Below are 18,203 nucleotides of genomic sequence, written 5' to 3' on the forward strand. Positions count from 1 at the left end.
CATGGTCTATTTTTGTGAAAACTGCACAATATTTTAACTAATTTAAACCATAAAAAACTACCTAAATGGATAGGACTTGCACAAGATTTTGGCTGTATATACAGTTTTCTGAGACACCTGAATATGATCCCCTTAATATTCAGAGAAAAAAACAGATCCATTATTCACACAGTTTGGAATACTATAAAAGATTTTGATTAAGTACATGAAACCCCTATTACCATCAAAGGTCAATAACCTTTAACCAGCTATTTTAAATTAATTTAGCCAACAGAAAGTGCATTGTTAAAAACAAAAAGAATACTTTGCAGAAAAGCGATAACCTTTTTTTTTTTTCTGTACCTGTGCCATAGCAGAAAAAGAAAAGCCATCTATACCTTCAGGTAGATATGTTATTTAAATATAGTCATTCTTAAAAAAATATTCACAACAGATGGTTTTCTTTTGTTTTTGTAATAATCTGCTAGTGCATGAACTCTCACTATACAATAGACAAGAAAGATATTATTTTGCTTTCAGATGTGTAGGATACTTAGACAGCTCTTAAAAAAAAAAGGTAGTAGTAAATATCCAGATACTGTTTTCTCGGATTAAATAACAAGGCTGATGTTCTTGAAATGCACAGTTATCCTACTGAAAGCTGAAGCTTGAGATCTTGGAGGACAAAAGGCAACACCTCTTTTTTGGAAACAAATTACACAGTGAATGTGTCACCTCCTGTCACTTGTCAAATACGGAACCAAGAAATATCTGTCACTCATTTGTAGTTTATATCTGAGTCATTTAATCCACTAGGCAACTAAATACCAAGAAAGGAAGTAAACAAAAATGGTACATTCTTCAAAGCATTAAATATTTAATTTCTGCCTAAAGGAAAAGGAGGAAACATAAGGATCATATGCCGTAATCAGAGTTTCACTGACACACTTCTACAGTAGAACATTCTACCTCTAAAAACAAAGAGAACACACTATCAGTCATTTAAACTATTTTTAAAATGGCATTAATACAATAAAAGCTTTGCCTTAAAACATAAAGCTGCTATTAATCTAAATAAAGCTTACGGAAGGTGCCAGGTGGACTTTCTCGATGATTCCAATAATCAGCCAGGTTCAGAATAAAACAGTACAAATAGTGAAAAAAAACCCTTTTTACACTTCCTAATATTTTCATTTCACCTCTGGATGGAGACAGTTCCTGGAGGTAAACAATGAAAGGACAAGAGGCTACAGGTGTAAGTTGCAACAAAGCAAATTTTAACTGAATAAGAAAAAAAATGATATGAAAATGGCTCAGCACTGGAATGGGAGCCCAGAGAGATCGTAGACTCTCCAACCCAGCATGGCCCTGGGTAACTTGGGCTACTCTCAGTTGGCTTTGCCCTGGCAGGACATTGCAGCAAGTGGTCTCCCCATCTTATTTTTCAAAGTCCTTAAAAGTCATAACTTTCTTTTCATAGCAAAACAAGACCACCAGTAACATGCAAAGCCAATGATATCTTGGTGCAGAACAAATTTAACAGTGTTTACCAGTGTTTTCCTAGTGGCTGGTCAAATGAGTAACCCTTCTGCTCTCTAGTGACACTATTTCCTAGAACTCCACTGATGGTAATAGGAATTTAGACACCAAAGCTACTGTATACGCACCTACATATGGACCTGTAAATGTAAATATCATGACCTTAAACTGAATCCCACCCTATGTAGCAGACTTCTATGTCTCAGCTAGCCATTCTGGGCTCCCTTCATAGCACTTGGAAAGAAGCATGCAGTTCAGATCGTAATTCAGATGACACATTACAGATACCTACCTTTGGAGCATCTCTTTTGCTCTAAGGAGGGTTTGCTATAGAGTGACTGCCAGACACTTGATTTAGATAAATCAACCCCAATAAAGTCCTGGAGCTCAGGAGCACACTAGGCTTCTGAGTGCTCCTAGGACATGATCAAATATCATACAGTTAAGCTATTTCCACCACTTTCCTAAATATGAAATTGGATGCTGTATTTTCCCTTCCATCCTTGATTAGGCATATCTTAAATGAAGCTTATAGTATACTAGAATTATTACCCAACACAAAGAATGCTCTTAATATACAAAGGATATGTACCTCAACTTGTTTTCTCTTAGGTAAGTAAAGTCTGCTTATTACTTTCTTCAGTCAATAATTAGTTTCAGTATACAGTGTAACATCAGTTACATAACATAATGTAACATCAGAGAAAGCTCATTTCTGTACAGGAAAAGAGAATATTTTAATGAAATACACAGAATTTCATGTAGACTTCAGTAGTATAATCTCCACACAGTGTCCTGATGAGCTATATTCCATAACAACAATAAAGTATATATGAAAGCTTTCAGGCAGTTGCTAGAGGATTAACTTTACTTTACACTTGTGATACTCCTGTGCCCTAACAGATCATTTACAAACAGAACTCAAAGAACTAACTTCAGTAAATAAGTAAAAATATTTTAAAATATATAAATCATTAAATGCATCTAAGGCTATTGTTATCACCTATGGCTCCAGGCCTTCCACAGAGTAAATTAGGTTATCTTCGACAATGAAGAGGGAGTTCACTCACTAAGGTCTGTAGTGCAGTTAAACAGATACAGTGAACTACCACAGTGATGAAATCTATAAGAAATTATAAACACAGAAGACTTCTAAGAACTTTAATGTCCCCAATTAACAAAGTTTTCTGTAGCATCAAAGCTACTTGTTCCAATCTTACTTTGTTTCATCAAAGTAAATCGATAGCTTCTTGCTTTCTTTTAGCTGAGCCATAAGGCACTTGATTTTATTTTTCTCTGTGAACTCTGCACTTAGCGCCAATGATTAGAGTCTAGTCTATTTCACACAGCAATCTCTTCTTAACGTTGTAAACCAGGCTGTACAACTGAATGGAGAATATTGAGGGAACCTTTTAGTTATGCAGGGAAGCACAGAGAATGGGGAAATGTGTCTTACACATTGTATTTAAAGGGTGAGACTATAGGTGGGTGTTTCACAACACTACAGGCTGAAGATGGTATTTACTATACGATCAGCTAATGCTCTTGTAGAACAAGATTTTTAGCCATGTCATTGCTCTGTGTTGGGGTATGCATATGCAGACAGCTTTATTTCCTTCAAGGATTCTCTCCTCCATTACTATTAACCATGGTAGGCTATACAAATATTTCAGAAGATACTAATTAAATTTTTAAAACTAAGTCCTAAGTAAGGGTACTTTGAGCTGCCTATTGTTACAAGAAGAATAGTAACAGACCAAGCAAAGTTGATTGGCATTTTGTCATCGATCACCCAAAGGCCAGGATTTCACGCAGTACTGCAATTAAGGGGTAGGATTGATCTACCCTAACAGTCTAAAACTAAGACTGATAAACTACTACTTGTCAACTTCAGTTCTTATTAGTCAGCAGAAAGAAACAGTCCTGGAAGTCAGTTCTCCTCACCTAGCCAGGTTAGGAAGAGCTGAAACGATACATGCATTTCCTATTTCTCACTATTGACCAAAAGAAAAGGTCTGGATGATTAGCTCAGGCTTAGCTATCTAAAGTTAGTGAAGGTAGATCTCACCTTCATCGTGTTTAGTTTTTTTTCCTTGGAAACTTCCCACATTCACAGAATCATTGTTTAATGAGGAACAGTGCCCCTCCTATCTACTGGAAAAGAGCTAACACTGATAACATTAGAGTCATAAAAATCCGCTATTCCATGTAAGTTCCTTCAATGTAGACACTTTGCCAAGAAACTAGTAAATCTTTTTCTTTTCTTTTTTTTTTTTTCCCCCCAAATCTATTTCATTTTGCAACCAAACAAAAAGAGAGATAAACCAAGGAAAGAAGAAGCATCTTCTGATAGATCTGCATTGATAGTTGCAAGTAAGCAGACTACATCTTGTTGTATGCTACATGCTTGTTGTACACTACATGTTAAATACCACATCAGCCAAAGTATTTGGAGCATTTAGACTCCAAATATCTGCATTTTGCAAGGCAATCAAGTTTTTAGAAGCTAATACTTGTCTTGCCATTAGAAAAATCCAAAACCAGAGTTCCTGAGCTGGGAAGACATTTCCAGGCATCAGGGAAGCAAAATTATGAAATACATCTGTGTAATACACTGAATGTGCTATGGGCTAACAGTATAGGACTTGACACTGAGTGTGATTTCCTTGCCAGTCTAAGTTAACTTCTCTTTTAAGTGTTCATTAACAGGATATAACTTAACTTAGTTTATGTTAAAACAGATTTCTTGTATGGAGGCAATGTTGAAAGTACACATTTTTACATTACTGCTCATTATTTCTACTTAATAGATTTTCCTCAGTGTTATGATGAGCCACATCCAATGTTAAGGCAACCTATTACAATCAAAAGCATTGCTAGAAATCTCACTTCAGAACCCTTATCTAAGTTTGGAACTGGTGAATAACAAACCCTTTTTTTCAATACAGGTCCTGTCATCTATAACATATTAAGCATACTTCATAATAGAAATCTAGCTACTGTATTTTCTCAATACAAAACAAAACCAATACTAATATTTTGAATAAGTGATAACATTTCATATACATTTCCATTCAGATGATTTGCAGAGATTTATTTATTTAACAGTCAGTCACTGGAAAAAATATACTCTGAGGCTATACATAACTCACATGTGAAATGAAACAAAATGTGAAACCTGGTCCTCACACCGTTAAATTAGTTGTTTTAAAAGCTTCTCCGTTACTGCAGTTTTTCTGCTTTGAATTCTCATTCTAGCATCTCCATATGAATGGGCAAAGGCAGATCTGACAATGGCCACTGCCACTAACCTTTGTTAGTTGTTCCAATCTAAACGCACTGAAAACTTTTGTGACTCCAAATCATCTTCCTCCCCTTCATCTCCAAACTAATATAGTTCCACTGGCTTCAGTGCTGACTTACGTCAAACCAATATCCATCCTTTTCGGTTTTATGTCATGTTCAATAAAAATATTCCAGAAGCTGAAGAGCTGACTTACCATTTTCTTCCAAGTACATCAGAAGGATGCTGCTAGATTCAGTCCCTTCTATGGCATAATCAAGTGCAATGTTTCCATTAACGTCTTGCAGCAGCACATTTGCTCCAGCCTACAGACAAGAATTAAAAACATTTTAGGATTTTGCAGTGAAATCTCAAAACACTACTGGGGTTCTTACACGTTCCCATTCAAAAACATTTCAAAGCTGAGGTTCTTAGACAGCAGGCTGATTATAACCTGAAACAAAACAAACCAAACCAAAACACACAAAAAAGCAAAGACAAAATAAAGGACACTTGAATGTCAGAAAGGGCTGGCTTTGCTTGGGACAGCTGACACTGTTGCCACCCTAGCTGTCCAGCCTGCCTTTACTGCACAGATGTCTGAGCTGCTCATCAGTGAGTTTTGGAACCACCGCCATTTTCAGCACAGCATTTTCAAGTAAAGTAAGCTGTCACCAATCACAGTCTGCTTTAAAACACTACACAGTAAACAGCAGTGGTTCAAAAGCTGACTGACAAGCAGCACAGACCCTCATGCAGTAGGGATGGGTAGACAGCTGGTAGGGGTAACCTTGTCAGCTGGCCCAACCTCTTATGGCCTCATCCATCAATCCAACCTCAAAGAGAACCCTCCCTTGCTAAATAAAATTGCCATTTGTCACCAACTGGAGACAATGAAAGTGAGCTTGATGATTTCAACTGTAGTCCCTAAAGGAGCCAACCTGACATTTCTATAAGTTTCATTCAAAATTCAGTATAAAGGACAGACAACTAAAAGAAGCCATTAGGAGCGGGAGGGGGGGATGGAAATAGATTCATGAGAAGCTTGAAAAGAAACCACCAGCACAGTAAGAAAACTTGTATTTTCTATATTAAATATTGTTAGTGTAAGAATTTGCACTATGCAGGGCAATATTTTTATTTTTTTTTTTTTTTTTAATAAGAAAGCTCTCATCCTTGAAAATATTATAAATGTCTGGTGGACATAAAAGTTTACATTGTAGTGAAATGTCATGTATCTTCTTTAAGAGGCCATAACTTTAATTCATTTCAAGTATTCTCTCTATGGCTTTTAACTGCAAGGAATTACGAAATAAGAGTGAACTCTGTTAAATTTAATTACTTTTCTTACCAGCTTGTATGATAAAAAGTTTAGCTAATAAAAATGAGGGGTATCAAGGCCAGCCTTTCTTAAAACCACAGCAGCAGAGGTCAACTGTAATAAGGAATTATTAATAGAAGGTATGACTGCTTCTTTCAGGAGCTTAGTCTGTAAGTACTGTATCAAAGAAAAACTCGTAATGGGCTCAGCTCCTGGCTCAGAGTGAAATATGACATGAAAAACTAGAAAATTCATGTGGGCTTCATGTCATCAAACTTAAGGTGTTGAAGCTGGACTGCTAGTCTAAAGTGATCTCCTGGATTCCCATCGTAGTGATGAGGGGACAGACAGGCTTCAAAGAATGACTCACCTCAGCTATCTCAAACACCTCAGATATACTAATAGACCATATCCTATACAGCAAAATAACCTATCCTGCTACAAAGTATACTACTTTCTTTTAGTGCCTGTCTTGCTGCAATGACTGTGAGGGGAACCTGGGCAACAAATTTACATTAGACGCATATCTTTTAAATTGCTAAGCGAGATTAGATGAGAGGAATTGACTCTCATGCTTAGTGAAAAAGAATGGAAGGAGACGTATAAGGAAAGAGACTTACAAGGTATAAAATGTTATATTCATTATAGTTCTATGAAAATAAATTTCTGTTTGCCTGTCCTGCCAGACAAAATTAAAAAGATGATAAAAAAATCAAAAAAAGGATGGATTTGAAGTTCATAATATCTTTGCAGGATGGTTTAACAACTATTTATTGCACTTGTTCCACTACTAGGAAGCATGATTTTTGGTTTTGCTTTCTATTCACTGACCCATGAGAGCTTGCTGGTGATGGTAGAATCAAGGAAGTAACACATTTTTGTATCTAGCTGACTTGCATAAAATAAAAAAGCACAAAGCCTTGAAGGTATCTATCCTTCCCTGCATGTAAATAATCTCCAGGCAATGTCAGAAGAAGGTCAGGAGGATAATAATAAAACAAACCTACATACATTTTCTTCCTTGTTGAGTTAAGAAACCAAAAGACCTTTGACACAGTAAATTCAGGAAAAGTAGGATAATTAACTTGGCCAGCAGCACACTTTTCATTCCTTCTCTAAGAAGTAAAGTCACTGACAGAAGGATATGACATGGAATTACTCAGCTCCAAGTAATTCTTATTGGGTAGTTCTATATTAATACATTTCTTAAGAAATGTTCGCAATGAGCTGCTCCCAAACAGAAGTTTGGTGGAAGCTATGGCAGCAGAGGAAAGCTGTGGCAGCAGAGGTAGGAGAAGCTCTCAGAATTCGGGTAAAGAAGCAATTCTGGACAATGATGCACACTTAAAAGTAGTATCTTGCTTCAAAAAGAAATATTTTGTGGTATTTAATAATAAGCATTTTTAATATGGTGTATCATCCCCGCCTCCCAGTTTTGTATCATCTGTGAACTTACGGAGGGCGTGCTCTGTCCCACTGTCCAAGTCATTAATGAAGACCTTGAACAGGACTGCACCCACTGTTAATCCGTGGGGTACACCACTAGTGAATTGCCTCCAGCTGGACTTTGTGCTGCTGATCACAACTCTCCGGGCCTGGCTACTCAGCCAGTTTTAAATCCACCTCACTGCCTACTTACCTAACCCATACTTTGTCTATGAGGATGCCATGGGAGACAGTGTCAAAAGCCTTACTAAAACAGAGGTAAATGACATCCACCGCTCACTCCTCACCCACCAAGCTAGCCACCTCACTGGAGAAGGCTGTTTGATTTGTCAGACTTCAGCAAGTCTAATTTTAAGAACTGTACCAAATGTTTTAAGAATAGCCACAAACACTGTGATTTGTAAAGTCTGTCACTAGCTATAAAACAAATTTCACGTCAGGGAATTTTACTTAATTTATTGGCCAACTAACAAACTTTTAATTACTGATTCTGCTACCGAAAAATAGAAACAGGCAAACAAACAAACACTTAGAGAACTACACTTGGACTCCTCTCTAGACACCGCTCCTCCCCTTTCCCATTTCCAATCCCCTTGCCGCCCGCACACTACGCCTGCAGTGGGCAGCGCGGGAGATTGGGGTCAGCATGTTGTGGTTCCTCTTCTTTGGTGGCTCCTTGTTTCTTCCTCCACTGCTCTGGCATTGGGTCCTTCACTGGCCACAGTCTGGCCAGAGATGTAATCGCCCTGAGTCCTCTGCTCGGTCCCTGCTTGGGCAGTTCTTTCACGCCAGCCCTGCTTGCAGCCCCCCGCTGTCGGCATCGTGTGGGTTATGCCCAGTACCAAACTCCAGTGTGCTTTACAAAGAAAGCCATTCTAGGTATAGAAAGGTGGGAAATTCTACTGTATTTCCCTCCCTTAGTGTATTCTACAGTATCCTGCCAAAAAGATGTCTGACAGGTTGTCAATATAATGCAAACTGTACACACCAATATTTTGAAGTGCTTATAGTATGGACATTTCTTCCTGTTCATTCTGATTACACATTTGCCTATGATACATTGGAAATTACTTGCTGTTAAATGCGACACGCTTTTCAGTTGCCAGAATTTCTTTTATTCCCAGGCACCTCTCAGCTAGTTACGGCGAGTCCTGAAAGCTGTTTTGAAATCTTGTTTTCTAATTATAATACAAACTTTCCATTTAGCTACTTGTATAAGTAAAGACAAGATGGCAATCCCACAGGTGGCAGAAGGCATGGCAGAAGCTCACACAGGTAACTGGTAGGGGTCAGAGCAGAATAAATGAAAGAGAGGGGCAAACTAAGCAGCAGAAAAGCAGCAGGCTCAAGCAAAAGTACAGACAGAGCATGACAAAGATGTGGAACATGTTGCAGGTAGCAAATGTCAAAAATACTGTACCCTTAGTTCAAATTCAGATGGCCAAAATTGTGCTAAAGAACTTGAGTGCTATTGTTACACATATGGCCTTGTAGGCCGGACAATAAGAAACCCAGATATGATTAGAGATGCAGATGGAATTCAGATTACCTGAATATAGTCCTACTTTGTTCTTAGGTTTCTGTTCATAGCTCTTGAAGAAAATATGAGGAATACTGTCCTCAGGCTGTTGATATTAGAGTTTCCAAATTTATATGCATATGTTGTTTATATTCAAAATGCAATTCCGTATTTACTCCATTTCAGTTCAAATGTTTTATCCACCCGCTTGAATTCTGCATGCAGTGCTCAGTGTACATGAAAAGTTACTGACTTACCCATTCTCAACACATCCTCCTTCTCAAGTCATTTCTCAATAAAAAGATAAATGTATTGCAAAACTTTATCCAATATATCCCATAAACACAAAAAATATTTTTGAGAAACATATTTGTCTGCAATGATAAATTGCTTCTATTTTAGAAAGACTGCAGAAGGAACATCTTTAAATATATTACTAAAGAATGTTCCCAAAGACACCTAGTTCAATACACAGAATGCAAAATGCAACTGAAGTGCATGCTCTGCTATGGAGAACAACATCCATACATAAAGAGAGTATATGAGAGTGAACTCTGGTGATCAATAATAACTGAGTAGATGGTGCCAGATTTGCACACTATCCTCATATGACAAGAAATCAGAGCCTGCTGCCAAAGAGAAAATGCCTTTGGCTAGTGAAAGGAGATTAGAGTTCCCTTCTTGTTCCAGAAGTGGTGATTCAAAAGACTTCAATTTATTTTAGGATCACTTTACCGTGCATTTTTTAATCCTGTTTTAATTTCTGCCTACTTATTTATTTGTAGAATCTCTGATACGTTTTCATTTCAGACAAACTGAGTAGCACAGCTTAATTCCACATATATGCAAAACTGGTGACCCTAAAGATTAGATACTGAGCTCAGGAGCAATATAGCATGAGGTAGGTTGGATGTGAACAGTTTCACAGGACCAATCTATGTGCATACCCCCATTTTTTGCCAACATGAAGTAGTTTGAGATTACTTCCCATTCAGTGGAAGAGAGATGAACAACTTCAGATTCACTGTAAAGTACATGATACAATGTACATTCCCACTATAACTTATCCCATGATCACATCTTTGTATAGCTAAACTTCTAGCTAATTTAGGATAGTACAGGGAAGAACAACACTTTGCACACCAGGAGGTAGTAGGAGCTGAACTCTTCCTTCCCAAGTAATGCTCCAGAAAGTGGGGAAAGAACCAAATAGCTTCTGAAGTCCAAGCACTATTGGTAATTTTGATTTGCAAGAACTTACAAAAAATAGTAACTTCATCACATAATCACATGTGAATGGACTGCGAGCATAGCCAGAGTCCTCTACAGGGCTCTGTCCCTATACAAGCTACCCCTTGCCACTTTGCCCAAGCGCAAAAGTATAAATGCAGTCGCAAACTCTTCAGGCTATGTTGCTGTAGCTATATCCCAGTGGATCAATGTCCAAACTCCCACTGGTAAAATAAGAGTTGAGTTTAGTCCATATTCTACATCTGGGAAGCCTAATTATTGATTGCATTGCTAACTCACAAGCAAACAATTTATTTTTAATTTTCTCCATCAATCTCTCTTACTTTTAAGAATTAATTTAAATCTAAAAATCAATCTATCATGCACAGGTGCAAACCTTTAATTAAATATTTGATTTTTAGGAAGTCTTAAAACTTCCTTCTTCTGTGCAACAGATGTAGGTTTATCAGTGCTATTTACTAGCTGGCTAATAATCCTTGCTACTCTTTCTTATTCCCAGTGTTTCTTATACATCTTATCTCATGATTCCCAAATCAGAAATATATCTACCTACCATTACCTGAAAAAGAACAAGGACCCAGGAATCTCCATTCTGAGGAACGTGTCCTTTACAGATTTCAAATTATTTCTTTCCTTCTGTCTCTCTGAGTTCTACAATATTTTGTGTATCAGCAGCCTAACTTCATCAGGATAGGTGAAAACCACATTCTCCCAACACTTTATGGACATAATTAAAGGCAGTTTTGTGGGAAGAAGGGCTGGGGGTTTAGACCTTCTCCAGCCACCTCCAACCATCTCCTATATTCAGGGACAGAGTTCTAACCACTAGGTTGTACGTCCAGAAACATAACACCATCACAACTGTTTGGACTGCAATGTAATCTGATTTAGGCATTCTTAGAGGACACCTAACTTACTGAGGTTCCCCAAGGACTTGGGAAGGATTTGGGCATGTCTCTGCCTAGGTAATACCTCTTGCTTAGCTCCCCTGCTAGGATGCTACAGCTTATGCACCCAGGGAATTTTGTGCTCACAAGGATTAGCTGGTTGAACTGCTTTCTGAACCAGAGTCAGCATCCATCCATTTCAGGTGGAAGCCAGGTAGACTCCAGAAAGTCTGAATATGATCCACTGAAATTCAAGCTTAAAGTCCTATATTCTGTTGCATGCCTTAAATTATTCTTTCAAACTTATGTTCCATGCAGGTTATTTAAATATTTGAAATAACGAAGTAATTTAGCTTTATTCGTATAGTAGAAAGCCCCAAGTGTGTTATAAAATATTTTTCAATACAGAAATCATTACCCAGCCACTGCCTCTTTTGCCTAGGCTTACCACCATTGGCTTCACGAGGCTTTATGAAGGCAATCAGAAACAAAATATAGCCTGAGGAATATGTGTGGATATGGAAAAAAAAAAAACCCAAAAACAAAAAACCAGAAGCAGAAGAAACCATCTGGTTAATGTACCTGTTGCTACACACACACACAAAAAAAGTTTTCTCCTAGTAACAGGCTCCTGCACAGTTGTTACCATGGTTCAAGTGCTCCGCAGTATGCTAGCCTTGTGCAATTTGTGCAGTCACCTGTCAACCTCCCCACAAAACCTGACTTTTTGATGTCTATTTATATTCTTATTTATATTAGTAATCTATTTTTATTCCATTCCACATACTCTATATATAGTTAAATGTATACATTTATATGTGTGTAAATGTACCAAAATTTACATAGTATTTCTCTTTCCTATGTTAACTACTGTTTCCAAAAGGGAAAGGCTAGCATTTTTTCAGTAACACTTGGACAATTCACTTTTTCTTCTTTTTTTTTTAATATAACCACATGATTTACAAACTGTTCCTTTTTATAAGATGATGTTAACCATGTAAGTAAACCAAGACTAAATGTAGTTCTTTACAAAACATTTGTGGCATTTCACTTTGTCCTAGTTTCGGCTGGGATAGAATTAATTTTCTTCCTAGTAGCTGGCACAGTGCTGTGTTTTGGATTTAGTGTGAGAATAATGTGATAACACACCGATGTTTTAGTTGCTGCTAAGCAGTGTTTATACTAAGTCAAGGACTATTCAGCTTCTCATACGCTGCCAGAGAGGAGGTGCAAATTGGCCAAAGGGATATTCCATACCATATGACATCATGCTCAGTATATAAGCTGGGGGGAGTCAGCCAGGGGGCAGCAATCACTGCTCAGGGACTGACTGGGCGTCAGTCGGCAGGTGGTGAGCGGTTGTATCGCCTCTAGTGTTTTTCTTCCTTTCTGGGTTTTGTTCCTCTCCCTCTCTCCCCACCCTCCCCCCTTTCCCATTGTTTTACTTTCCATTACAATTTGTTGTTGTTGTTGTTGTTATTATTACTATTATATAATTTCAAGTATTAAACTGTTCTTATCTCAACCCACAAGTTTTCTTACTTTTGCTCTTCCGATTCTCTCCCCCATCCCATCGGGTGGCAGGGGGAAAGGTGAGCGAGCGGCTGTGGGGTGCTCAGTTGCCGACTGGGGTTAAACCACCACACACTTCCTGTAACACGAGTAGCTAGGTTTTCTCCCCTTTATTGACCTACTTCTTCACATTAATTCCATTAAAAGGTTTTGCTCATTGAAGGATGTCCAAGGTTTACATGCACAAATATGCATGCTCTCATGTATACTATGGTTACTGTGCAAATGGTACAACCTTCCAAAAGCCCTTAGTATACTATCAGTTAAAAAGAAAGCAACAGTAATCAGGATATAATGCTCTATTTGCTTGTGAACAAGGAAACATACAGGAAATCACACATGCTCATGGGCTCCATGGTGCCATGCGATCTTGCTCTCCGACCCTGCATAAATTTTCATTCCCAGAAATCTAGCTGGCTCCTCTTTTTGTGGCTCCTATTGGACTTGTTTGACTCTCATTCATTAACAAAGCAAAAGGGATAAAGTTGCTCTACACAAGGAATAAAGTTGCTCTGCACAGTACTGTGTTTTAGGTCATTAGCACTGGATCTCACTTTTCACAAATTCAAGATGCTAAGCAGTACAGGAACAGTTCTCAAGGCAGGGCTCAAAAAAAGTCAAAGAGTTCTCCACATTAGCAAACCACAGACAACGAAATAAAAGATTAAATGAGATTGAGCAGCTGCTCTCAGTTCAAATGCATGTTTTCCTTCCAACTCATTTCAACAACAGATTTTCTGTAGGCAGGAAATTACTTCACAGAAATAACAATTTAGTTACTAGAGGAGCTGGGAAAAAACAAATGAGGTTTTTAGTGATTACAATTATAAATCCTCCATTGACAGTTTCTCTACCTGTTCCTATCATCATCCAGGTTTACCTGCTTACTAAGAAGCAAACTGACACACACAAGCTGAGTTACTACTTTTGTTTTCTCTTCTGGGGTATAGAACAATCTAGAAACTATTTTACTAAGTCTAGATATTGCCTCTCAGAATGCTGATTGCAGTCTTAATACTTTCATTTTAAATTTTTCCGCATAAATCTTTAAGGAAGCCCCTTCCCCATGACACCGCAGATTCTTAAGGCATTTAGGATATAGTTAATCAATTTCTATCAACTCCAAGTAAAACAAGGATTCCTGTTCCAGAACAAAAGGTCAAAAGAAGCCCATGAAAAAGCCACCTCTCTTCCCCTGAGCAGCTTCAGGACTAGGAGCCTACCATGCAGCTTACCTATTTCTAAATTTTTACTCCTCCCCCTGGGCTTGACAAAGAACAGAAGAAGAATCACAAATGTTTATAAGCCATCTATAAAGATATGTAAGTTCCATTATAGTCCATGGCATACAGTACAATCACCTCAAAGCTGCTCTAGCTTCTGTTTTGGCTTTAATGACCCTTAATGTAGCTTGCCAAAAGAAAAGAAAAAAAAGCCAACATACTCCCGTTACGGAAGACAGGAGCGGGACTGATGGAAAACCATTCCCCAAATATGGATATCTGCTATACAGCTAATCCTAGCAGCCTCTTTTCTTTTCTATGTCTCAAAGAAAAACAAATTAAAATTTCAGCTGTACAAAAGCAACATTTCACAAGCCTGTTCTTCATCCTTTTTAGAGCAGTTTCCACCACTGCAGCCTGAGGGGACACACCTGATCTTTGATGAAATGGGAATTTCAGTAAGTCAAGACTGATGACTTGAGCTTCAAAGTACTACGTTTTACAAATAATAAACTATAACTTCTCTCAGGCAGTGAAGTTACTTGCAGGTAGTTAAGTTCCACATCCAAACACCATCACGCCCCAGCCATAATGGATACCAGACCTAGGCATAACTTTTCCAAAATAATAGGTTTTCCTCAGTAAATTCTTATTTATTGAAACCTGAACTTTTAAAAGTATTGATGAAATGCAAACGACAGTCTCATCATGTAGGAATTTCCAAACTGAAAATATTTTCTTCCTTTCTTTCCAGAGTATCTCTCAGCAAAATAATCTGAACAAGGACCCAAACTCCATACAGCAATTCAGAAGTAAAATCTGTGGATCACAAATCAAAAGAACAACTGAAAAAATCTACTGCATCTATCACGCTTGCAATTTGATACACTAACAATGTTCTGTGCGTGCCTTACATGGGCTTGTGTAGCTACAGACGGAACAAATCCTCCTGCTCAGCTGATTTCCTTCGTAGCAGGGCATCATGTTAAGGCATATTCATGAAAACAAATTCTCCCTTAATACAAATGGAAAAACCTCTCGCTTCCTTTTAAATGGACTTGCAGAGAGCACAGCTCTGTAAACTGGGCTGGCCCAGTGCACCAGCTATAGGACTTCTTCCATAACCTTGAGCCAATGGTTACCTGCAGCTCATTTGAAGCAGGAGTTCCCACCTCTCACAGAGGAAAGATACTGTTGATCAGCTGTCTGCAATCTTGGTTCTATTTCAGGGCTTTAAACTCTGTAAGAGTTGCTACTGCCTATAAACCCATGCCCGTCACATTACCAAAATTATTCTTTCACAAGAAGCAGGAACTGTCTGCCATCTGGATGAGCTTAACTTGTGATATAAGTAAAGGTTTGAAATCATTTTCGACATGCCTGATCCCACACCATAATAAAAACACAAACACAAAGCTCAATCCCTTATGTCTGTGACAACACAGCCTACAGAACCAAAGCTGAATTCAGAGCCTTGTAAGTGTCCTCCGGGCACATAAAATAAACTGAAGAGGAGAGATCGCTTATCTCCAAAAAGACACTTGAAAGGAAATCAAGAGATAACTCAGTGCCAAAAATTTTATGCCAATACACTGACATAATTGCTAAAACATATGTATTTGTATTATTACAAATTTATGCTATGCCATTACTACTTACTTTTTTCCCTCATAGCTATGTGCTAGACCAGTCAGAGAAGTTGGAAATTCACTCATCCTTGTGTAAGTAAAGTATTTCATCTGCTATGTGGATACAAGTTCTTTAATTCACGGCACTTCTGGGTTCCATGTTGCAGAAACGGGCACCAAAATCTGAATATGCAACTTAACTCCTGGTCAAAACAGACTTTTTTTTTATAATCTAGAAATTAGGATTTATGGATGCATGCCAATGTGCCTAAAGAACATTACGGTGTTCAATAAATCCCAGGCATCTCAACCTCTGTGACACATTGGTTAAAAAGGGATAAAGAAATATGCTAATACAGTGGCTGTTTATAAAAAGCGTCATATAGATGTACACATATAAGACCACCAGTCCCTACAGAAATACCCAATTGTATTTGAAAACGTACTTCTTGATTGTTGAATTACTTCACACAAATAATAAAAATAGTACTTTAAAATCATCCAAGTTCCACAACCATTTTGATAATCATTTAATTCATGAATAAGGCATTTTTTCCTTAAGTTAATAGAATGTAAGCAATGTCAGTTCACAGAAAAGATTTTCAGTAGAGTTAAAAAAAAAAAAAAGACTGTCATGGCACATATTACAGATTGCTTGACAGGCATAGTCTGTTCGACTAATGCATTCAGAAGATAAAAGAATTAGCACTGATGACTGAAAACTGAAGACCAACATTTTCCCATCTGTTTGTGCACCATGGGGACTTAAATTCCACCCATCAGCTGGAAGGCATGTAAAAGGCAAATAAAATCCCACTCAGTTCCAGTACTGAACACTTCTGATAACACTGCAGAAGTATAGTATGTTTTCAATAACATCTTTCAAAGTAAAATACAACTAAGCATAAAGTTAGGAGATGAAAAGTTAAAATCTACTAACCCAGAAACTATCAAACAAAACGTAACGTACATTTCTCAAGTTACCACTATTTCCATGCCCTAGCACTACCGCATTCATGAGGATTTGGAAACATTCTATTAATTCTAAATGCATACAGATATTTCCTTGGATCTTAATTAGTTGGCAAGTCAGCTTTCATGGTTGTTCTTCACATTCTGACTCCTAGCATACAACACCAAGTTTTCCTGGAATTTAAGGTCTTAATTTCTAAGCAAAATAAAGTCTGGTTTCCTTCACTTAGCTTTACCTCAAGGGAATATTTTTATTTCCTTTCTTCTCCCACCTAAATCCCCGAAAACATGCAGAATCATCAAGTTAGTTTGATTAGAAATTGGAAGGACAGAATTATTTTTGTTATATCCATTTCTGTTTCTTTACTTCCATACTTCATTCTGTATTTTTCCAACAGCTTCAACTAATCATTCTTAACATAATCAAAATCTGTAGCTTGAATGCATGACCCAATTTTGCCATACAATTTGAATGCTAATTGTATTAGCCTTGGTATGTTTTCTTCATATGTAATCACCGCTGGTTTTAAACCTATGAGGAAAGAGGTCATAAGAATATCTTTTCTCTTGCTCTTGTTGGCTAGATGTGAGGTCAGGGATGGGACACTTTAGCTTAGCCACGGTGTAGGGCAAATGAAGCTATAGGGTTTTTAGTGTGACACTGATTTCCATCAACAAGCTTGGACCATGGGCAGAACGTGTTCAAGTCCAGTACTAGGGCTCCGACAGAGCCGTGAGTTTAAACATCCAATTCTCCAGTCTCTGCACATAAGCTTTATTCAAATAGAAATTACAGGAACCAATCTTGCTCTCAAGATATGAATTTATCTTAATGTAAATCAATATTTCAATATTCTACTTGCCAAAAAATTGCCTTGCATTTGGAAAAAAAAAATATTAAAGAGCAGCTAGTGAAGAATTATATCTCCATGATTCTCATCTCCAAAGCCAAGCATGACAAAAAGAAAACTGTGTGTGTGTGTGTGTGTGTGTGTGTTTGTTTATGGAGATACCTCTTGGGTCAAAATACCTGTTGTGCAGTTTTAGTGAGGGCTTCTCAGAAAAGAGGCAAAAAGATGAGGCACTAGGGTAACAGGAGGGTGCTAAAAGCATGAAGAAGCTCCTTTTTGAGTAGTATGCAAAAAAAAAAAAAAGTTTAATTGGAATAATTATATGAATTGGATGGACCAGTTTGAATGTCACAAAAATAATCTAAGACATACTTTAACTTTTTAAATAAAACCATTTTCTTTGAAAGTAAGAAAAAATGAGAATAAATCTCAGAATATATTTTCTCACTGTAATTTAGTATTTATACTGGAAGTTGAGGTAAAGAAGTGACAATAAAAAATTATAGCAAAATCTATTTGCGTGATATTATATCACAAAGAAAAGTTCTCTTTGCCAAGAACAGCATTCAGTTCTATTTTTAAGACACTGCAGCAAAAATGCAAAAGATCAGAATGAGGTCAACAAAAAGGGTGGTTGAAGTACAGAAGGATGGGTATTTGACTTGATATTGCCAGCTCTCAAATTATTTGGCAAGAAAAGGGAATTAGAAGGGAACCTTCAAAGAGCGTTGA

General features: G+C 37.5%; 1 protein-coding gene across 1 annotated transcript in view; it reads right to left on the minus strand.

Moving 5' to 3' along the window:
• The window catches only part of MYO16 (myosin XVI), a 317,122-nt gene that overhangs the window by 222,535 nt on the left and 76,384 nt on the right, over positions 1–18,203 (minus strand). The window contains exon 5 of the mRNA XM_076361144.1: positions 5,019–5,127. Within this exon, the coding sequence (XP_076217259.1) occupies positions 5,019–5,127 (109 nt within the window). The remainder of the gene's footprint in view (positions 1–5,018; positions 5,128–18,203) is intronic.

This window comes from Aptenodytes patagonicus, chromosome 1 (genome assembly GCF_965638725.1).
Source record: "Aptenodytes patagonicus chromosome 1, bAptPat1.pri.cur, whole genome shotgun sequence".
NCBI lineage: Eukaryota > Metazoa > Chordata > Aves > Sphenisciformes > Spheniscidae > Aptenodytes > Aptenodytes patagonicus.